This window comes from Leguminivora glycinivorella, chromosome 18 (assembly GCF_023078275.1).
Source record: "Leguminivora glycinivorella isolate SPB_JAAS2020 chromosome 18, LegGlyc_1.1, whole genome shotgun sequence".
Classification (NCBI taxonomy): Eukaryota; Metazoa; Arthropoda; class Insecta; order Lepidoptera; family Tortricidae; genus Leguminivora; species Leguminivora glycinivorella.
The window spans coordinates 6735333-6756500 of NC_062988.1; the positions used below are offsets into that span (position 1 = coordinate 6735333).

General features: G+C 39.2%; 1 protein-coding gene across 5 annotated transcripts in view; it reads left to right on the top strand.

Annotated features, from left to right (window-relative positions):
• The window catches only part of LOC125235989 (AF4/FMR2 family member 3), a 412908-nt gene that overhangs the window by 245740 nt on the left and 146000 nt on the right, over window positions 1–21168 (top strand). For all 5 annotated transcript variants that reach the window (XM_048142664.1, XM_048142665.1, XM_048142660.1 and 2 more), the window contains one exon: window positions 17542–17674. In XM_048142664.1, coding sequence (XP_047998621.1) covers window positions 17542–17674 — 133 coding nt within the window. The remainder of the gene's footprint in view (window positions 1–17541; window positions 17675–21168) is intronic.

Genomic DNA, 21168 nt, shown 5'->3' on the forward strand with positions numbered 1-21168 from the left:
GTAAGGAAGTGACAATCGTTGGCGCTACGTGGCGGGCGGAACGCAGTCTGGCTCTGTCGCGCCACTACACAGCTATAGGGAGAGCTTGCTAAGCGATTGTGAAGTTGGCTAGGTACCTAGTGCTTCCGACGATTGCCAAATGATACTCGTTTGCGATAGTGACGTATGCGCCGGTGGAGTTTGGAAGGGAGATGTTTAGAATTAGTGGTTTAGTAGGTTAGCAATATGATGGCAGGAGTTTAATGTGTAAAGTATTGACGTGAGTACATCCGTATATTTAAATATTTGAATATTTTTCACGAAAGTTTAACTTCTACAGGTAGACAAGCATGGTCGCGCGATAAATGATAAAATAAAATATCAGGCCGTCCCTATCGCACTAAGTATTTGTACGTGTACGACCTGATGTTTTATCATTTATCGCGCGACCATGCTTGGCGGCCAGGAGTTTACTGTTTAATTATTGGAACGGTTTTAAAATAAGGATTTAATTTTTTCCTATAATATCGCACTAGGCTTGCCAGATCGAATTACCCGATTATCGGGGAAAAACATTTTTTTTTCGGGATTTTAGGTCTCAAGTCTGGAAAAGAAAAAAAAACATTCAAATTAAAGTAGAAACGTAATTATATTTAAAGAATATACTCTATAAATTTGTATTTACTCTATAAATTTGTATTTACTCTATAAATTTGTATTATGACATTTGTATCAGGCACACCTGCTGCTCATAGAAGTTTTTTTACTTATATAATTTTTTATTTTTTTTTGAAATCTTGAAATACAATAAAAATTATCATATTTATTTATTTGACGGTTTGATAATTATTTGACGACTTTAACAAACAAAAAAGAATTCTCATGTTTTATTAATTATTTGAGATCTGAGACATTAGAACGAAACTTGTACTGTTACTAATTTATTTCTTCTGCTGCTTCTGCCACATATATTTTGTGTTGCTTTTAACAGAGATTAACATTTTTTGTCTTTTTCAGTATTCAATGAGGACTTAAAAGTTAAGCACTTCTCCTCAAAATTGAGTCGTATTATTAGCTCGGCTTTTATCAAGTCAATGCACAATTGCACACGGTTTCTTTCTTCTGTGTAAAGATTGTTCAGTAAACTGAACACTCTTTCACAGTTAGCGTTGCGTACTGGAATGGACAGCACAAAACATATTAAGTATATTTAAATATTTTTCACATCATTGCACTTACTTATAGTATATGCCCATATTTTGTCATTAGACAAATTTATTACTTCTTCTGGAGATGCAATTTCAATATTTCTTTTAGGGAACATTAATCCGTGTATAATTCATCACTGTTAATATTATTGCAGATATTCAATTTTTCTGTTATTTCCGACAGATCACTCCATAAGAACAAGTAGTTGTTTTTTAAAGACAGTTTCGACAGCGTTTTATACAACGAGTTCTCATTAAAGTCATATCGTTCTTCGATATAGTTAATGGCTCTTTTGAAGAACTGGTCTGCTTCTTCACAAATTCATAATTTAGCTTGAGTCTAGTTTGGAATTTGAAATTTTATAATATTTTGAAAAATCGGGACATTCTCTAATTTGTCGGGATTCGGGAACACATGTTAAAAATCGGGAGAATCCCGCCAAATCCCGACCGTCTGGCAACCCTATATCGCACCGAAATGTTTATTTTTGCATTATTTGAGACACTGTTGACACTTGACACCAAAACCAAAAATAATGAATGAAAGTAATGAAACTTATTTGTATCTATTTATGTTCGATATGCCGTATTTATTACATTTTTTATTTCGTTATGCTAACTAAGGAATAAAGCAACTTATAATTTACTATTTTTTTGTTTTAAATAGTAACACTACTATAATTCTAAAATGAAATAGTTATCGTACTAGAGAAGAGACAAAAAAAAGACCAAGACTACAACTCCCGGCTACCAGTTGTTACAAAAACAAAAGATATTACCAACAACAATTCCTCACAGTGCCGCCATTATCATGTTATAAAAAAAACGAAAGCAGGAATTATATTGAAAAATCTGTATCCAATCCAATAGTAAACAACGAATAGTACATAAAAAGTGAATCAAACCGAAGAGTAACGAACGCAAGCGCTATAATAACAGAAAAGCAATCGGCTTATCGCGAGCGGCTGCGCGCGACCCACTTTGCGGATCACACATGTAGGTCTGCCACAGTATACTCAACCAGTATAGCGATCTTCCCTTGAATAATACATTATGATCTGTATCGTAATGCACCTCACCGCACCTGTGTGCGGAATAGTAGAAGTTCGGAACGAGGGGTGACAAATTAAAACACTACCGAAGGGTTTTAAATCGACACAAGGAACTTCCTCTTCGCACGTTATCGTTTGACGTTTTTTCAATATTTACTATACAAGTGCGAATAATAGAAAATCGTCCGTATCAATTTATAATATTCCCTTCGGCTGTGTTAAATTATCGCCTTTTGTTGTAAATTACATATTCGCACGTACAACGTTTAGGTACAGTAAATATTTTCGACGTAGTTACGTACGAGATCCTTAATTGCTGATTGTAGCACTGGGTGCCTTATATAGCACCAGCTGTATTGGAAAATAAAGTTTCTTTACAGTAGGTACATATCTAGAGTAAATTTCTGTTTAATAAATCGGATAGAAATTAACAAATACATACATACATATATACATACATACATATATACATACATACATACAATCACGCCTGTATCCCATATAGGGGTAGGCAGAACACATGAAACTACTAAAGTTTCAGTGCCACTCTTGGCAAATAAGGGGTTGAAAGAAAACGAAACTGTGACATTGCAGTGACAGGTTGCCAGCCTCTCGCCTACGCCACAATTTAACCCATATCCCATAGTCGCCTTCTACGACACCCACGGGAAGAAAGGGGGTGGTGAAATTCTTAACCCGTCACCACACGGGCACAACAACAAATACATTAATTAAAAATAGGCTAGTTGACTGCGACGTCATTGTGATGACATAGCAGTTTTTCTTAATATTTTTTTTTACCACGATACAATGAACAGTCAGGTGTCGTTTGGTTTTGAAATTCATGTATGATTGGAAGGAACTTTGCGTTTACACAGGATAGTTGAAATACTGATTACAATAGTAATACCGTGGACTTGGCTGCGAGCCCGAAGAATATGTCGTCAAAAGTCATAATAAGACCTGATGGGTCTGACGAAGGACAAATGCTAATGCTAACTACATTTGGAAATAATATGTACTGAAATCAACACTAACATTATTATATTCGTCTTTAAACGAACTGAAAAAAATGAGGAAAAAAAGTCTTACAAACTAGGCCAAGCTTTAGAATGTTTTTAACTTTTCAATTATACAAATAACAAAACAATAACATACAAATAAACAAAAATAGACAAATATACAATGTATATACAAATATACAGCAAAAAATATACAAATATACAGCATATGATACAAATTGAAACAGATAGAAATCCTGAAGCCCATACAATAATATAATGCAAAATTATGTCGGTAAAATTTTAACAGAGTTGATTCCAGACGTCAAACTTTTGATATGTTCAATTTGAGTTCTTTCTAACGATACCCCACTCGACCTAGTAACTTGACATTTACAGTTTATTGCCCCCCTTCCATTTTGTCCATTTTCTATAATTAAATTTAATCCATACTTCCATCCATACTATCCATACTATCCATACTAATCCATACTAGTCCATTCCATATTCCATACTATTCCATACTATTCCATACTATTCCATATTCCATACTATTCCATACTATTCCATACTTTCCATACTATTCCATACTATTCCATACTATTCCATACTAATATTATAAATGCGAAAGTAACTCTGTCTGTCTGTCTGTTACGCTTTCCCGCTTAAACCACGCAACCGATGTTGATAAAATTTGGAACAGACAATCTTTAGACCCTGAGACAGAACATAGGCTACTTTTTATTTCGAAAAAAAGGGATGAAGGGGTTGAAAAAGAGGTTGAAAGTTTGTATGGGATTTCTTAATTTTAAAAGATAAAACCATGAAACTTTATATTTTAGCACTTGATAAGAAATCATTAAACATCTTGATAAGGTCGAACGCGATTAATTAACATTATTTTTACCTTTTTTTTTTGTGTGTCGTGCGGTGGGAAATAAACATTAACTAAAAGCGGGTAGATTATATTTATTTGTCTACCCCGAACATTTATATAAATTAATATCGGGTAGTTTTGTGTTGTTTACATCTCCGGTGACATTTTGCTGGGACGTCAGTCTTCCGCGACCACGGCCAGTGCAACCTGGCCGAAACGTTGGGAAAAAAGGTAAAAATAATGTTAATTAATCGCGTTCGACCTGTATGTGACTTTAAATATGTGTACAAAGCGCGAGAACTTAAAGTGTTATCTTGATAAGGGATAGGGATAGGGATAGGGATAGGGATAGGGATAGGGATAGGGATAGGGATAGGGATAGGGATAGGGATAGGGATAGGGATAGGGATAGGGATAGGGATAGGGATAGGGATAGGGATAGGGATAGGGATAGGGATAGCGATAGGGATAGCGATAGCGATAGCGATAGCGATAGCGATAGCGATAGGGATAGGGATAGAGATAGGGATACGGATACGGATACGGATAATATGGGTATCGTTAGAGGGATACGGATAATCGGTCGGCGGTCTCTTACAATCAATGTGCTCTAAGACGATCGTTGTTTGCTTGCTTGAAGATTACGTTTGCGATAAGTATAAGCAAAATGTAAAAAATTGTAAGGGATAATAGAAAAAAGTACTTTTTACCCACCGATCATAGTGTCGAAATACGGGCTATGTGGGATGTTTATAAAGGTTTCCCCAGCGTATATAGAATTACCTACGCTGTGGTCGATGTGTAATATTTCTACAATCATTGCAAGCAAAAGTATTATGTGCAATCGAAATAATCGCAGATAAATATACCTACAGAGAAACCTACGGATCCAAATGAAAATCTTAATGAATACTTTTATTACGCGGGCGAAGCCGCGGGTAAAAGCTAGTACTATATATTACTATATATTATACTATATATACTATATACTATATCCATACTATCCATACTTCCATACTAATATTATAAATGCGAAAGTAACTCTGTCTGTCTGTCTGTCTGTCTGTCTGTCTGTCTGTTACGCTTTCCCGCTTAAACCACGCAGCCGATTTTGATGAAATTTGGAACAGACAATCTTTAGACCCTGAGACAAAACATAGGCTACTTTTTATTTCGAAAAAAAGGGATGAAGGGGTTGAAAAAGAGGTTGAAAGTTTGTATGGGATTTCTTAATTTTAAAAGATAAAACCATGAAACTTTATATTTTAGCACTTGATAAGAAATCATTAAACATATATTTAAAGTCACATACAGGTCGAACGCGATTAATTAACATTATTTTTACCTTTAAAATAAACATGGTGGGAAATAAACATTAACTAAAAGCGGGTAGATTATATTTATTTGTCTACCCCGAACATTTATATAAATTAATATCGGGTAGTTTTGTGTTGTTTACATCTCCGGTGACATTTTGCTGGGACGTCAGTCTTCCGCGACCACGGCCAGTGCAACCTGGCCGAAACGTTGGGAAAAAGGTAAAAATAATGTTAATTAATCGCGTTCGACCTGTATGTGACTTTAAATATGTGTACAAAGCGCGAGAACTTAAAGTGTTATATCATTAAACATCTTGATAAGGGATAGGGATAGGGATAGCGATAGGGATAGCGATAGGGATAGGGATAGCGATAGGGATAGGGATAGCGATAGCGATAGGGATAGGGATACGGATACGGATAATATGGGTATCGTTAGAGGGATACGGATAATCGGTCGGCGGTCTCTTACAATCAATGTGCTCTAAGACGATCGTTGTTTGCTTGCTTGAAGATTACGTTTGCGATAAGTATAAGCAAAATGTAAAAAATTGTAAGGGATAATAGAAAAAAGTACTTTTTACCCACCGATCATAGTGTCGAAATACGGGCTATGTGGGATGTTTATAAAGGTTTCCCCAGCGTATATAGAATTACCTACGCTGTGATCGATGTGTAATATTTCTACAATCATTGCAAGCAAAAGTGCAATCGAAATAATCGCAGATAAATATACCTACAGAGAAACCTAAGGATTCAAATGAAAATCTTAATGAATACTTTTATTACGCGGGCGAAGCCGCGGGTAAAAGCTAGTAATAATATATTTTTTAAATAATACTTTCAGTTCGCAGTAACTAAAATATAAGTAGTTCTCGAGAAATGTGACAGACAGACGGACAGAGCAGGACCATAAGGGTTCCTTTTGTACCTTTTTGGTACGGAACCCTAAAAAGACAAGATTAGTGTGAAAATGAAAAAAAAAACTCCAATTATGTAAGAAAATACATAATCTTTATTAAAAAAATTTTATTACCAAGTTGATAGTAGGATCTAATTTCAATACACATCAGTCAATGAACAACATGAACGTACCTATACAGGGTGAAAACCTAATGCGGGCGAATCTCTTAACGGTGGTGAATATAAGAAATACAGTATGGCCTTCAAAGTATGGTCTTCAAAAAAACAGTGTACAAGTTTCTAATGGGTCGGCAACGCGCATGTGATACCCCTTGTGGTGCAGGCGTCCATAGGTTACTGTGACCGCTTTCCACCAGGCGGACCGTATACCTGTTTTCCACCGACGTGGTATAAAAATAATTAGATAACTTTTACTTAAAATTAAGATAAGTGTTTTATCCATACAAAATAATTCGCTCGCGTTAACCGCTCGTTGACAGTTGTCATTGATTGTCATCGCAACCACGTACATATACAGTACGTAGCTGCTGGGATTTTATTCAAAAAACCATTATGGGGTCAAGAGTAACTCAAAAACACCTCTCAATTAATGATAACACTAATGAATTCTATGCCCGGTTTCATTAATTGCCCGTATTACGTTTACAGGCTGTATAACAACATATTGTAACATTGGTCATTAACTTGTGAAATCCATTCGTGATCAATAAAGCAATTATTAGTGTAATAAGTTAACACAATGTCTATCCTTTCGTCAGATACCAATCCAATGACCAATTGATCACCGTTTAATTATGTTTAGGTAATACTTTATTGACTTTCAAAAATGACATGTCGTATTTAAGACGATACAGGAGGGGTCACAATTTCGTTTTCTGTCAATCCCTTATTTGCCAAGAGTGGCACTGAAACTTGAGTAGTTTCATGTGCTCTGCCTACCCCTTCATGGGATACAAGCGTGATTGTATGTATGTACAGGAGGGGTCATCATTCTCCATACAAACGCTCTCGACTATTTCCTCCCTGATTTTTGAAGATACAGCATTGATTTTTTCAAGACAGATTATTATTATTTTTATCTATGTCGAACCGTTCTAGTTTTTTTTGATATTCTTATTTTTAAAAACGCCAGAGCCCATTAAAAATTTCCAAAAACAGACGTATTGATTATGGCGCAAAAAAGGTGTGGTATTCAAAATTGGTAACATTTGGCCAAAAAAAAACGAAACGGTGCGACAAAAATTGTTTCATTATGTTATTCAAATAAGAGGGGGCGTTTTATTAGGTCTTAAGTTTATTAGAAATGTCTATAAAAACTTTCAGCAGACAGAGAACTTTCAATGTCCATGACATTTAACAAACGGACGGGTAGCGGAAGTTTGATGCTTCCGTAAGTTACCTATCGTTCAGGTACTGAACCATAATAAACATGCACCTTTTCTAGTTTATCGCTAGCCTTCAGACTACAAGTAGGTCAAGGCGTGTGAATCAGCTGCCTTCGTCTCCACGGCCTTATATCACAGTATTATTAAAGAGTACTATCGTACAGTGTAGCCACTGCCGCAATGAAAGTACCGCCCACCCGCTCTCGGCTACCTCACAGTTACTGCCTCACTCACACCTACAGTTACTGCCTTACTACTGACAAAACGTGCATACAAACTCACTCACAGTGCATGGTGCGCTTTCACCTACACGAGCTTAGTTAGACTGTGTGCGTAGGAACGCGCGTCTTTCATATGTTTGATCGCCTTTGTCCGAGGTGTGCTTATACCGAGGTAAAACATCGCGGTTCCAAGTTGAAGCTGAAAAGTCTGGATAGCACAATGCGGGAACAATACAAATACAGTATTGCTGCACGAGAATCATTCCTAATGCCTTGAATACTCATGACGGCCAGGCAGGAATCATATTACTGATGGATCTTCAAGGGATCTAAAGATCCGGTTACTCTGGTAGTTCTAAACTCGTCAAGCGCGTAGAATATGCCCAAGCGGCGTCTAGACGGCCTCATTACTATACCCCCTCCACTACCCCCTATCTACCTTATTCGCGAAATCCTCTCCGACTCCCACTCTATTATATTTTGACCTTCAGAGCAATGGCGATTGTGCAAGTCCAGAGATCATATTTAGACTGGTCGATATGAAGTAAAGCGAGCTGAACGTGTCTTATATAAATATTACGTTAATCTAGTTTCATATGTTCGTAATTAACTCTGACGTCGACTATACTAATGTGTGGTTTAGCTACGTGACCATACTTTATTTGAGCTTTTCAGGATGGCTTAGTGGGAAGTCTCATCCTGCCTGTGAACTTGATGAGTTCGTATCTGGGTAAAGGCATTTATGTGTATGAACAAATCTTTGTTCCTGGGTCATGGGTGTTTTCTATGTATCTAAGTATCTTAGAGATTTTCCAAAATAAGTACAACTCATACTAAACATTTTTATCGTCGTCCATCTTCAGACGTTGCTAAAAGTCTCAAAGATTTACTTTAACAAACGCCTGACGAAATAGAAAGCTAAGCCGTAGATCAATTTTTAGGAAAGGATATATAGAGGTGAGCCGTCACAATAGCAGACCACACCAATTTGGGTCGAAGGTGACAGGTCAATATCCTATGACATTGTCACTCAGACTGGAGAAAGTTTTTATTAGATGGTTTGTTTAGTAAAGGAGGTGAGATCAGCCTTGTCTGATACTTTTATGCAACTGTAATGTTCAGCCAATGTGTGGTTGGACCGGACAGATGCAACGTTCAGTATGCGATGGCTTATTTTGTTAACTGTGATTTGAATTTAATTCATTATTTAATAATTTATTTTAGTATCAATTTATTTACCTATTTATGTTTGTGTCACTTTTCCTAACCTAGCCGTGGCTGTTTGTTATGTTATGTATTTTTTTTTCTTTTGTTAAAATAGCTTCCATGATTTTTCATCAATATCAATTTCTTGGCACTTTAGTCTTTTGATCTTTTTCTTACAATATTTTATTTGTCTCGTTCTCATTCTAGTTTTTATCCTTTCATATGTGGCTTGTCAAAAATGTATATTGTGAAAGGCGGTAAAAGGGGTGATGTTGTTCCCTTTACCGAGCGCAGACTAATTGGGTTGAGGGTCCCAATAAGTCGACACTCTTATAAGATGGTGAGGGTTCAGGCCTGGCTTAACAGAACAACAACAACGATTCCAATTGGATTTATTTAGACAACACAAGAGTTACACGCAGGTTTACACAAATAGTCTTATACAATGTACTCTAGTAACACTAAGTAACACGAATGCCGTGAGTGGTATATCTATAGCACTGTACACTGTTGCTTTCACTGAACTTCACTTTGACTATGGACGCGACGGTAGCGGGTGTACCGAAAAGAGGTGACGTAACGAGACGTACTCCGAACCGGGCTCACGCCTTGCTAGTAGAAGACTCTCCGTGTGTGATCGGAATTGCGACCTTACGCCAAACGCAGGGGTTTACGCAATGTGTGATCGGAACGGGCTTTCTCCGTACTTAGCAAGGAGCTATCTTAGGCCTAGAGTAAGGTCCTAGTTAGGAGCAGACTGGGATGTCAACTGACTTGGGAGGTGTTCTGGCGGGCTTTTATACCACCCGACGGCGTGGGTGAAAGCGACGCTTCCTTCCTTCCTGCGGCGTGGCGTCACCCCGCGTGGAGGGGGTGTAACGGGAGTAACGGGACGCTGGACCCGCGCATCTGCAGTGGCCGGCCATCGCAATGTAGAAAAAATGATGCGGTACCGTTGGAATCGGAAGGGCCGGCGGAACCTTCTACCTGCGTTACGCGTGGGAAACTTGGTCGTGCTACAGTCTCCCCCTCTGGATCCGACGACGTCCCGGCGAGGAGCCAGCACGAGGTAGCACTTCTTCTTTTCCATCGATTTTGCTGTTACATGCCTCTTGGGCTTCTTAGTCTTCTTCTTGAAGTTTTTGAGTGGCTGGAGTGGTGGTTCCGTAGGGGCCACCACCTCTTCGTGATATAGCGCAAACGCTGCATCTTGGGGAGGTTTTACCTTCTCCGGGCAGTCACTATTTTGAGTGACTATGCATGATGCGAGCTGACGTTGTGACTTTACGTCAGAGCTATCTTGTTTTGGTGCAAGTTTAGCACGCTCAGCATGAGCTGGAATGACCACTGCTGGATCACGTGGCTGCAACTTCAAAGCTTCCTGACTATTCTTGTCTAATGCTTCTTTTCTTTCTTCCGTTGAGGGAGTTAGCGTGCAGCCTAATTCAACTTTTGTAGGGCTTGGCCCTATTTCACCAGGGACGCTTGGGGCCCAAGAATAGAGGCCGACGCTCTGGTCTCCTGGATTTGTATTTCTGCAGCAATTAGGACACTTGCTGCGAACGACGCCGGGTCTGCCGCATCCGTAGCAACTGATGCCAACCGGTGCTGATGGAGCAACCTTGCTCACATCTCCCCCTGCAGTTGAGCTCATCTCTTGTTGCTGCCGCTTCTTTGTGCGACAATCTGCTTCGGCGTGCCCGTTCTTATCGCAGTACTCGCAGCGTTGTCGGCCTGAAGTGTTCCGTTCATTGTTTGAAGGTACTGAGGCAACATTTTCTTCCCAGCTCGTCTTCTTTTCCAATAGGATTTCTTCAGCGCTCCTTGCGAGTTTCAGAAGTTCGTCGATCGATTTGAAAGCGCTTCTTGGCACCATTTCCCGTATATTCAAGTGGAGCTGACCATAAATCATATGGAGTTGATGGGTCTCCGGTGGGATTGGTGCAGGCAGCTGGGCTATGAGTGCCCTCTTCTTTGCGACGAACTTCTCAGTGGGGGTTTTCGCATCCTGCTTGAGTTCTATTATCCTCTGATACAGGATGTCCGCTGGTATTTTCGGGGCGAACGCGTGCCGAAGCCGATTCTCAAAATCCGTCCAGGACTTGACGTCTGACTTGGCACCTTCCCACCAGACAGCGGCGTCTCCTTTTAAAAGGAGGGTAAGCCCTTCGAGAGCGTTCTCGTCGTCAATGTTCTCGATTTTCTTGTACACGTTGATAGCTGCGAGAAAAGTCTCTGCAGCTTCGTTTTCGCCGGTCCCGTCGTATACTGCGTTGCATCGTGCGAATGACCCTTGTCTGCTTGCCGGTGCCAGAGCTGCGATGATGCGCTGGAGCTGTTCTTCGGTCATCGTGAGGGCCATCTTCGCTCTATGTTGTGCTCGTGTTCTAGGTTCTGAAGCCAGGGCCACTTAGTTGGGCGCCAGTTGTAATAGGCGGTAAAAGGGGTGATGTTGTTCCCTTTACCGAGCGCAGACTAATTGGGTTGAGGGTCCCAATAAGTCGACACTCTTATAAGATGGTGAGGGTTCAGGCCTGGCTTAACAGAACAACAACAACGATTCCAATTGGATTTATTTAGACAACACAAGAGTTACACGCAGGTTTACACAAATAGTCTTATACAATGTACTCTAGTAACACTAAGTAACACGAATGCCGTGAGTGGTATATCTATAGCACTGTACACTGTTGCTTTCACTGAACTTCACTTTGACTATGGACGCGACGGTAGCGGGTGTACCGAAAAGAGGTGACGTAACGAGACGTACTCCGAACCGGGCTCACGCCTTGCTAGTAGAAGACTCTCCGTGTGTGATCGGAATTGCGACCTTACGCCAAACGCAGGGGTTTACGCAATGTGTGATCGGAACGGGCTTTCTCCGTACTTAGCAAGGAGCTATCTTAGGCCTAGAGTAAGGTCCTAGTTAGGAGCAGACTGGGATGTCAACTGACTTGGGAGGTGTTCTGGCGGGCTTTTATACCACCCGACGGCGTGGGTGAAAGCGACGCTTCCTTCCTTCCTGCGGCGTGGCGTCACCCCGCGTGGAGGGGGTGTAACGGGAGTAACGGGACGCTGGACCCGCGCATCTGCAGTGGCCGGCCATCGCAATGTAGAAAAAATGATGCGGTACCGTTGGAATCGGAAGGGCCGGCGGAACCTTCTACCTGCGTTACGCGTGGGAAACTTGGTCGTGCTACAATATTTAAATTACAACCTTAAAGTAAAACAAAAAAATTAAAAATCGAACGATCATAGACACCCGATTCTGGCCTTGCCACTGACGAAAGGATAAATAAAAACGTATCTATGTTATTCTGTATGTGACAATAGTGGTGAGTCGAAAATGTTATCTTTTGAGTTTTCTATTCTAGAACTAAGTTCTCAGATCTCTCTAAATGGGCAAGCCGTGGGAGTTAAGTTGTAACGACGCTCCACCACTGATACTTGATAACAACAGACGTCCTGTAGGTGAAACATAGAGAGATAATATTCCTTGCGACTTTCAAGGTCGTTTCTCAACAAGGACGGTACTTCCTGATATGCAGATGCAGTCTGTTCTATTTTTAATTGAAGGTCCTTCAGTAATCTGTATTTCAATTAAATATAAGGGCAAGGTTGAGCATACTAGGAATAATATTCTAAGGTTTAGAAAGCATAAATCATTTGTACATTCTATTTCTATATCAGTAATAATTAAATGAAGTTATTACAAGCACAAATCCTATATTTAGTTAGGTTTGAATTATCAAATTTATGATATTTATTCTTTTTCTTTTTAACTCGTAACGTCGTGGATACAGAATGCGCCGTGCGAGAACTCGCATACTAGTTTGATTAAATTGCTGTACAATACAATACAATACAAATACTCTTTATTGCACACCTCAATACATGAAACAACATAGCAAGTATAAACAACAACTTAAGAGGTAAACCAAGAGGCGGTCTTATCGCTAAAGAGCTGTATTTGATTGGTGTGCTGTACAATTGTATAACCTCAACAGCCCGCAATGCAACTAAAATTAAAATCGCACTCGAGTTCGCGCCCTCTAAATGAGCCCTAACTGCTCTAAGGGTGAACGGAACCACATCTATCAGTATCGCTTTTTAGTATGAAAATGCGTACGCAACGCATGATTTCCTATGCGTAAGTATTTTCATGGCTCGATGCTGATAGATGTGTTTCCAACCTAAGTCTCATTTCGTATAAATCGTAATTATTCTGACCAATATAATTTACATAAGTTATTCGATTAACCTATATTCAGAGATCGCACCCCGCGTCCTACCTGGAAAGTCGGAGTCACCTAGGGCGTCCTCTCGCCGGCGGGCTCGGGGGGTCACCGGCCTGCACTGCTACAAACAGTTGAACGTCTAGTAGAGACTGATACTTTATAGACTGGTAATGTAATAATAGGCTCATTTTTGAAAAAGGACCAAACACTGATTTAAACTGTAAGACGTAACGGGAGGGGTAAATTATTCGACTATTTCCGCCCTGGTTTATGAAGCTATTAGAGCAATGATTTTTCAACAGATTGTTATAATTTTTCGAAAAAAGTCACCTAGGGCGTTCTCTCGCCAGCGAGGTCGGGTGGTTACCTGCCTAACAGGCTAGCTATTGAACGTTTATCGGGGTCTGCTAATCTGTAGACTGGTAATTCATAAGGTAGGTACATTTTTTAGAAGAATAAAACAAGAATTTTATTCTCGGTTTGGATTCTCCTAACTACGATGTTTACAAGAAATACGCGAACGTAATAGGTATGGATTATTAGGTATTATTTTTGGCCTTTCCCTTTTTAACCCCCGACGCAAAAACGACGGGGTGTTATAAGTTTAACGTGTCTGTCTGTCTGTCTATCTGTCTGTTTGTCTGTCTGTGGCATCGTAGCTCCCAAACGGATGATCCGATTTAGATTTAGTTTTTTTTTAAGCTGAGTTAGTCGGGAGTGTTCTTAGCCATGATTCATGAAAATCGGTCCACTATATCGGGGGTTTATTTCAAAATTTTAATTTTGTGGTTAGATTATTTCACGCGTTTTTATTTAAGTAGTGAGTACAAGAAAACATATTAAAAAAAGCTTTAACTGAAGTCGCTCTTTTGTCACACGTCATCAGACTGGCAGTCTCTATTTATTGGTCTCTGCGTCTAGTGACAAATCGTTACTCGGGAACAAGAGTTATCGTGCTGATGAATTTTTGTTTGCAAACGCTCGGGTTCACTAACCTCTCGTCATCGCTGACCTTTGCTTACGTCCGGTTACGCGTAAGAGAAAACCTATATATTGCTGATATAAAATTAACGATCTTGAAACTAAAAATTTAAACTATTTCCAGATGTTTAGTGTACTGTGTTATTAAAATAAACACATTGTTCTCGAAGCCACCTGTCTGGATATAATGGTTTCGATGTTTATCGCTCGCGAATGTGAGGACAATCCTCCTTGAAGTACGTCCTCTCGGCGCCACGGGTTTGCCCCAGAATCGCACAGGGCGTTGACTCGACCGTGCCGGCCCACAATCATTCGGACGTCTGGTAAAAACTCGCTAGCGTTGTCCTTCACAAACATACTCACTACATCTATAGTGCAAAAGAGACAGCTTAAAAAGATTCGATTGTTTTTACAGAATTATCGCGATGCTTCGGTTCAGGATTTATGGAGATGCGTGTTACACTTTTACATATTCCAAAGCTCATTCTATAGAGTTAAAAGAGAGATTTATGTGATTTATATGGAGATCGTAAAACCAATGGTTGCACTTCAAAAGATTTGAGAATTTAAAAGGTGTTAAGGTTGGCAGACTGACTTTGTTTATTGGACGGTTCTTGAAATGTTTCAAGTGTTTGATTTGACCTAATGACAGACATTGATATATATCCCATCTGGCGATTATTTTATAGAGCTCCACCAACTTCACTCTGTATTAAATATACTAGCCTTTTCCCGCGGCTTTGCTCGCGTTAAAAAGAGACCAAAAGTAACCTATGTCACTCTCCATCCATTCAACTATCTCCACTTAAAAAATCTCGCTTCGTTTTGCCGTGAAAGACGGACAAACAGACACACATTTTCTCATTTATAATATTAAGTATGGATTAAAACTTGGCACGTATTAATTTAAGTACATATTAAATATTGTCTGAGCAACAGATCTGTCTACTGTACGTTTTGGTTTTTTATCGCTCTTTAATATGTGAAATTTTAAACTATACCGAATTTTTAAATCACCCATTCCCAGTACCGTTCTATTGTTGATTTATACCAGGGTTGTGTGGGAACAATCCTTGTTAAGGCCCCTCTGACTTAGACGGGCAGGTGCGCAATTACCGACACAACTGCACAGTTGCCCGGAGCTTCAATTCCGATATTACTTTTATTATCGTACCATTACTTTTCTTTAGACATAAAAAAATGGACTAATGAAAGTAACGCAGCCACACTGGCAAGAATGGCAAAGAACAGGAGAGAAATGGCAAAGGTCCGGCGTCCGTTAGGGCATGGCAATGAAAGAAGAAGACTTTTCATTAGGCTTAAAAAGACTGGTTAGAACTCTAGTCGTCAATTTTTCGTCGTTGTCGTTTAAATGTTTTTTTTCTGGGATTCAAGTGTGTCTGCCTGTAAATTCGTTACATAGCTGCCACATGTTTACTACAAGTATAAGCACCTGCGAGCGTAGCACACCAGTGTGATAGACTTTATCGCATCGATGTGTCCCTACCGCTTTTACAAACAGTGCGAAAAGGACGGCCTGACGTTATATCGTTTATTACGCGACCGTGCTTGTCTGCGCCATTACGCCTACCTTGCGTCGAGTAGCATGGATATGACTGAACTGCGACGCTTGGAAGACGCAGGTGTGGAGGTGGCCCTTACCATCTGGCGTCTAGTCATCAGTGCTATGGAAAATGGCGTAGTTGCCTGCTTTGCGTCGAGCAGTAGTGATTAGACGTCGACGCTAGTGTAGGGGGCCGAAGCGTCGTGAGTTGACCAGTCGCTTTAATTTAAAATTATTTTCGTCTCCGATGATACAGAGAATACAGATGAATCACTTGGAATAAATTTATGCGCTAACAGAGCTGCCGTGAACCGTTAGGTGTCAGTGTAAATAATGCAGTTTAGGATTCTGACTCATTCCCACGCGTGTATATCATAAGTGGCTATTTGATTGAAACGTACTTAGCCTCTTACGTTATTAGAATGCATGTCTTTGCCGTACATCTTAATAAATAGCATCTTAGCTGTGGTTTATAATGTGACCCAATAGGCTAGTTTCCTATATTTAAAATAAAATATTTTATACAATGCACGAAATAAAGCACCACATAATTAGAAGAAAAACATGGACAGTGGTTATGTTTAAACATAATTTCTATTTAATAAGTCAAAGAAAAAGATATAAAGTAAATGAATTGACCGTGACGTCACTCCTCAGTATTTCATAGTAATTCCATATTAGCAAATCGTTTTGACAGTCCTTAAAAAGGAGCTGATTTGACTAGTAGGAAACTAGCCTATTGAAAGCATGTCCCCGTCCAGTTGCGACATTGAGCAGTCTCATTTAGGACGCGGCCTCGCGCGAGAAGGGCGCGATGCAATTTCCTACCTCTGACAAATTGTGTTTGGAGCTACATGCTCTCGGTATGCCCCGGTGGAGCATACATTTGTTGTTTAAAGGTTGAAGGAATTTGTTTTGCTTGTCAGATTAGACAGTGTCATGTTGATAATAATTTCAAGTTTTCGACCCATTTATGAGAAACATAGACGGGTGAATCCACGTAAAAGTGAGTTATGAGTGCTTATTTGAACTGTAGCTGCAATTTTTTTTATATTAGGGACATCTTACACATATCAACTTAGCCCCAAACTAAGCAAAGCTTGAACTATGGGTGCTAAGCGACGATATACATACTTATTTATATACATAGAAAACATCCATGACTCAGGAACAAATATCTGTGCTCCTCATCACACAAATAAATGCCCTTATTCGGGATTCGAACCCAGGACCGCGGTTTAGGAAATTGCCGTCCCGAGCGAGACTCCGAACTCACTACTCAAGAATACCTTCCAAAACGCTGATCCTGAACTCGTATTGAGTTAAATAAAATTGTCTTATTTACTTTTTTCGTCACGTGGTGATACATAAAGTTTTATTACGCATAACGTTAAAAATGCGAATTCGGCTTTAGAGAAACTACACTAGCATGCCCGTCTAGTCAATATACAAACCTGAAAACTTTGCGTCGAGTTCCTGTCGTAAAGTTGACTAGAAGCCGACGCTAAGAAGACGTTAGTGTAGAGAGTCTGATTATCCTTCATTTTGATACATTTTTTTAAAACATATGTTATCCTTTTTTTCAGATAACGTGCAACAAGGACCGGCAAAGCCAGCAGATCCAGTCGAAGCTCGGCGACTACCAGATTGCGCAGGCGCTGATCGACGATCCTAGCAAGTCGATCGGCATCTGCGCAGAGCCACCCAGCCCGGCGCCATGTAAGTACCGTTGTTTAACCTTTTAACCGCTTTGTATTTTCAAAGGCATGGATTAAAATAAAGTCTAGAAGAATGCATACCTCGGAAACCTCAAGAATAAAATATACTTAGTTCTTATTTTTTGTTTCACCTTTTAACCGCTCAGTATTTTCAAAGGTATAAGGATTAAAATAAAATCTAGGAGAATACATACCTCGGAAACCTCAAGAATAAAATATACTTAGTCCTTATGTTTTGTTTCTCCTTTTAACCGCTCAGTATTTTCAAAGGTATAAGGATTAAAATAAAATCTAGGGGAATACATACCTCGGAAACCTCAAGAATAAAATATACTTAGTTGTTATTTTTTTGTTTCACTTTGTAACCGTTCAGTATTTTCAAAGGTATAAGGATTAAAATAAATTCTAAGAGAAAACGTAGGTATATTGGAAACTTCAGGAATAGAATATACTAAGTACTTACTTTTTGTTTCACCTTTTAACCGCTTAGTATTTTCAAAGGTATAAGGATTAAAGATAAAGTCTAGATAACATACCTCCGAAACTTTAAGAATAAAATATATTAAGTACTTATTTTTAGTTAAACCTTTTAACCGGTCAGTATTTTCAAAGGTGCATATAAAATCCGTGCCATGCGTGAAGAACTTGATAAGTCAGTCGTATGGACCGAACAAAACTGAACAATAAGAATATGTTCTTACACAAATTTTTTTGACAATAGTCCTCTATTACTCAATTCTCTTTGGTATTTTTCATCGAGCGTGCTCGTGTCGCCACTGTTACAATATTAATCCGCTTACAATATAATCGTGAGCAAAGCGCAGATCATTTTGAGCAGGTCCCGTAGTCGAATGGCATTGGCACGAAACGCCGCGAAAGGTAGTCTGGCTCTGTCGCGCGAATACGCAAGAACGATAGAGATAGATATCTACGAGCGTTTCGTTTCGTGAGCGTTTGTGCATTCGGCTGCGCACGCAGTTCATTCGTATTATTTACTGACCGTACAGCGCCAATAATTATTGGAAGTCAAGTTTCGCATATTTGGCCACTGACAAACAATTTAACGTTGCGAAATATCAGTGACATTGAAACAAAAGCAGCCTGGTACCGATAATATCAAGACCCATAAATAGTATGTTACTCGCGCAAGTTGTTACCCAGCCGGCGTCGGTTGTTAAAATATGTAGAAGCAAGTTGTAGGACCGAGAATATTAGGGACTTGGTCTCATTTTGTTTAGGGTTCTTTGCAGGTTCTCTGGGGAAGTCTATTTATGTTAATGACTATGATGCTAAATCTCTTAGTTTGGTAATTCTGAACTGGTTGGAGGTTTTTAGGTTAGAAAAAGTTTTTTTTTATCATACTACGAAGAGTGGGAAGTCAGGCGAAGCGGGATATTTTTATCGCTTGATAGATTAGAAAACAGTTTTATATCACAAATAACTTTTGGAAGTTTACCTGGAGATTACCTACTCAATAATAACTAGTGATGTTTTATACAATTACTAGCGACCCGCCCCGGCTTCGCACGGGTACTATACCTACATGTAAACCTTCCTCTAGAATCACTCTATGTATTAAAAAAACCGCATCACAATTCGTTGCGTAGTTTTAAAGATTTAAGCATACATAGGGACATAGGGACAGAGGAAGCGACTTTGTTTTATAGTATGTAGTGATGTCTCTATTTAACTCTTTTAAATGGTTTTAACATAAAATAAATCAAAGGATTAATCTTATATGTGTGTGCCTATGTGGTTTTAAAACAAAATATATTTAAATCAACTTTAATTCTGAACTATTAATAAACTACATCCGGCTACCGGTCTGGCCTAGCGCGTAGTGACCCTGCCTGCTACGCCGCGGTCCCGGGTTCGAATCCCGGTAAGGGCATTTATTTGTGTGATGAGCACAGATATTCCTTAGTCATGGATGTTTTTTATGTATATAAGTATTTGTATAATTATATATATCGTTGTCTGAGTACCTGGAACACAAGCCTTCTTGAGCTTACCGTGGGGCTCAGTCAATCTGTGTATGAATGTCCTAATATTTATTTATTTTCTACATAAAAGGTTTCAATTCGATGTTTCGAAAAGTGACAAGTTTGATACTAATTAACACAAGTCAAATTATATTCTATTGAAAATATTTGAACTTGGGTTGGGTTGGGTTTGGGTTGGGTTTGGGTGGCCGAGCGGAAATAGGCATCTGCCGCGATTGCAGGGTACGCTGGTTCGATTCCAGCCCCAGGCACTGGAGGCCTTGGTCACTTTTTCTTTCATATGTGTAATTTATTTCGGTTTTAAGTTTGATACTAGCCAGAAGCGATGAATTTTCCCATTTGGTTGAAAATACATATATACGTAGTTATAATGGTTATTGAACATATAAGTAACCCACATTTCAGAGATCTCCTCAGTACGTCGTTTGATCATAACGGACAGGCTCAAAGGGTTCAAAGATACACGGCCCGCTCGAGCAGAAACTCGATTTAATTTCCTTGTGCTGACTGTATTGCATGTTAGTTCCGATTCCATGGCTCTTATGTAAGCTACTGGGACCGGTAATCGGTGCGGATTATACTGACTATAATCCTGTCCGGATACGGATATTAGGGATGATGACAGATTGAAAAAAATACACGATTATTTTCAGATATTTGAGAAATTATCTATGTCGGACCGTTTAGTTCTTTTTCCCCTCACTAGCTCGGAAACACGTGTTTTGTCCTTTAATACCAGCGGGTAAAAACGCATTTTATCCACTAGTGGGTAAAGTAATTTGACCTTGAATAAAGTCAAACTAACTGCTTTAAAATTGATAAAAGTAGGTGAATCTAGTAATAAAGATGATTTACCACCTGTGGAAATACTGGAAGCAGTGATAAACGCATTTTTTGAGTTGTAGTTTCCTCGCTATAGTGAGGGGAAAAGTTTTGTGTTACACTCGGGTGCAAATGTATTTTACTTCTCGTGTGTTCAAAAACTCGCAAGTTCAGGATTCTATTCTCGAACCTGGTGGTTCAACTATAGAATCCTTTCACTTGCTCGTTTTTCAATTCCACACTCTGCGTTAAAATACAACTTTGCCCCCTTGTATAACAAATAACTATTGGCTGATTGTTACCAATTTTGAATACCACACCTTTTTTGCGCCGTAATCAATAAGACCGTTTTTGGACATTTTTGATGGGCTCTAGCGTCTTTAAAAATAAGAATATCAAAAAATCAAAACGGTCCGACACAGATAAAAATAATAATAATCTGTGTTGAAAAAAAACAGTGCTCTATCTTCAAAAACCAGGGAGGAAATAGTCGAGAGCGTATGTATGTGTATGAGAATTGACCGCTCCTGTATCGTCTTAAGTCTTAATAATTACACTGAGAGAAAATACAACCAGTTTTCATGTTCGTTCAACAAGTTTTTTGGTTAAAATAGCGCCTACGTGCTCTTTGGTTCAAACAACAAGCTACTTGTCATTTGAATCGGCAATA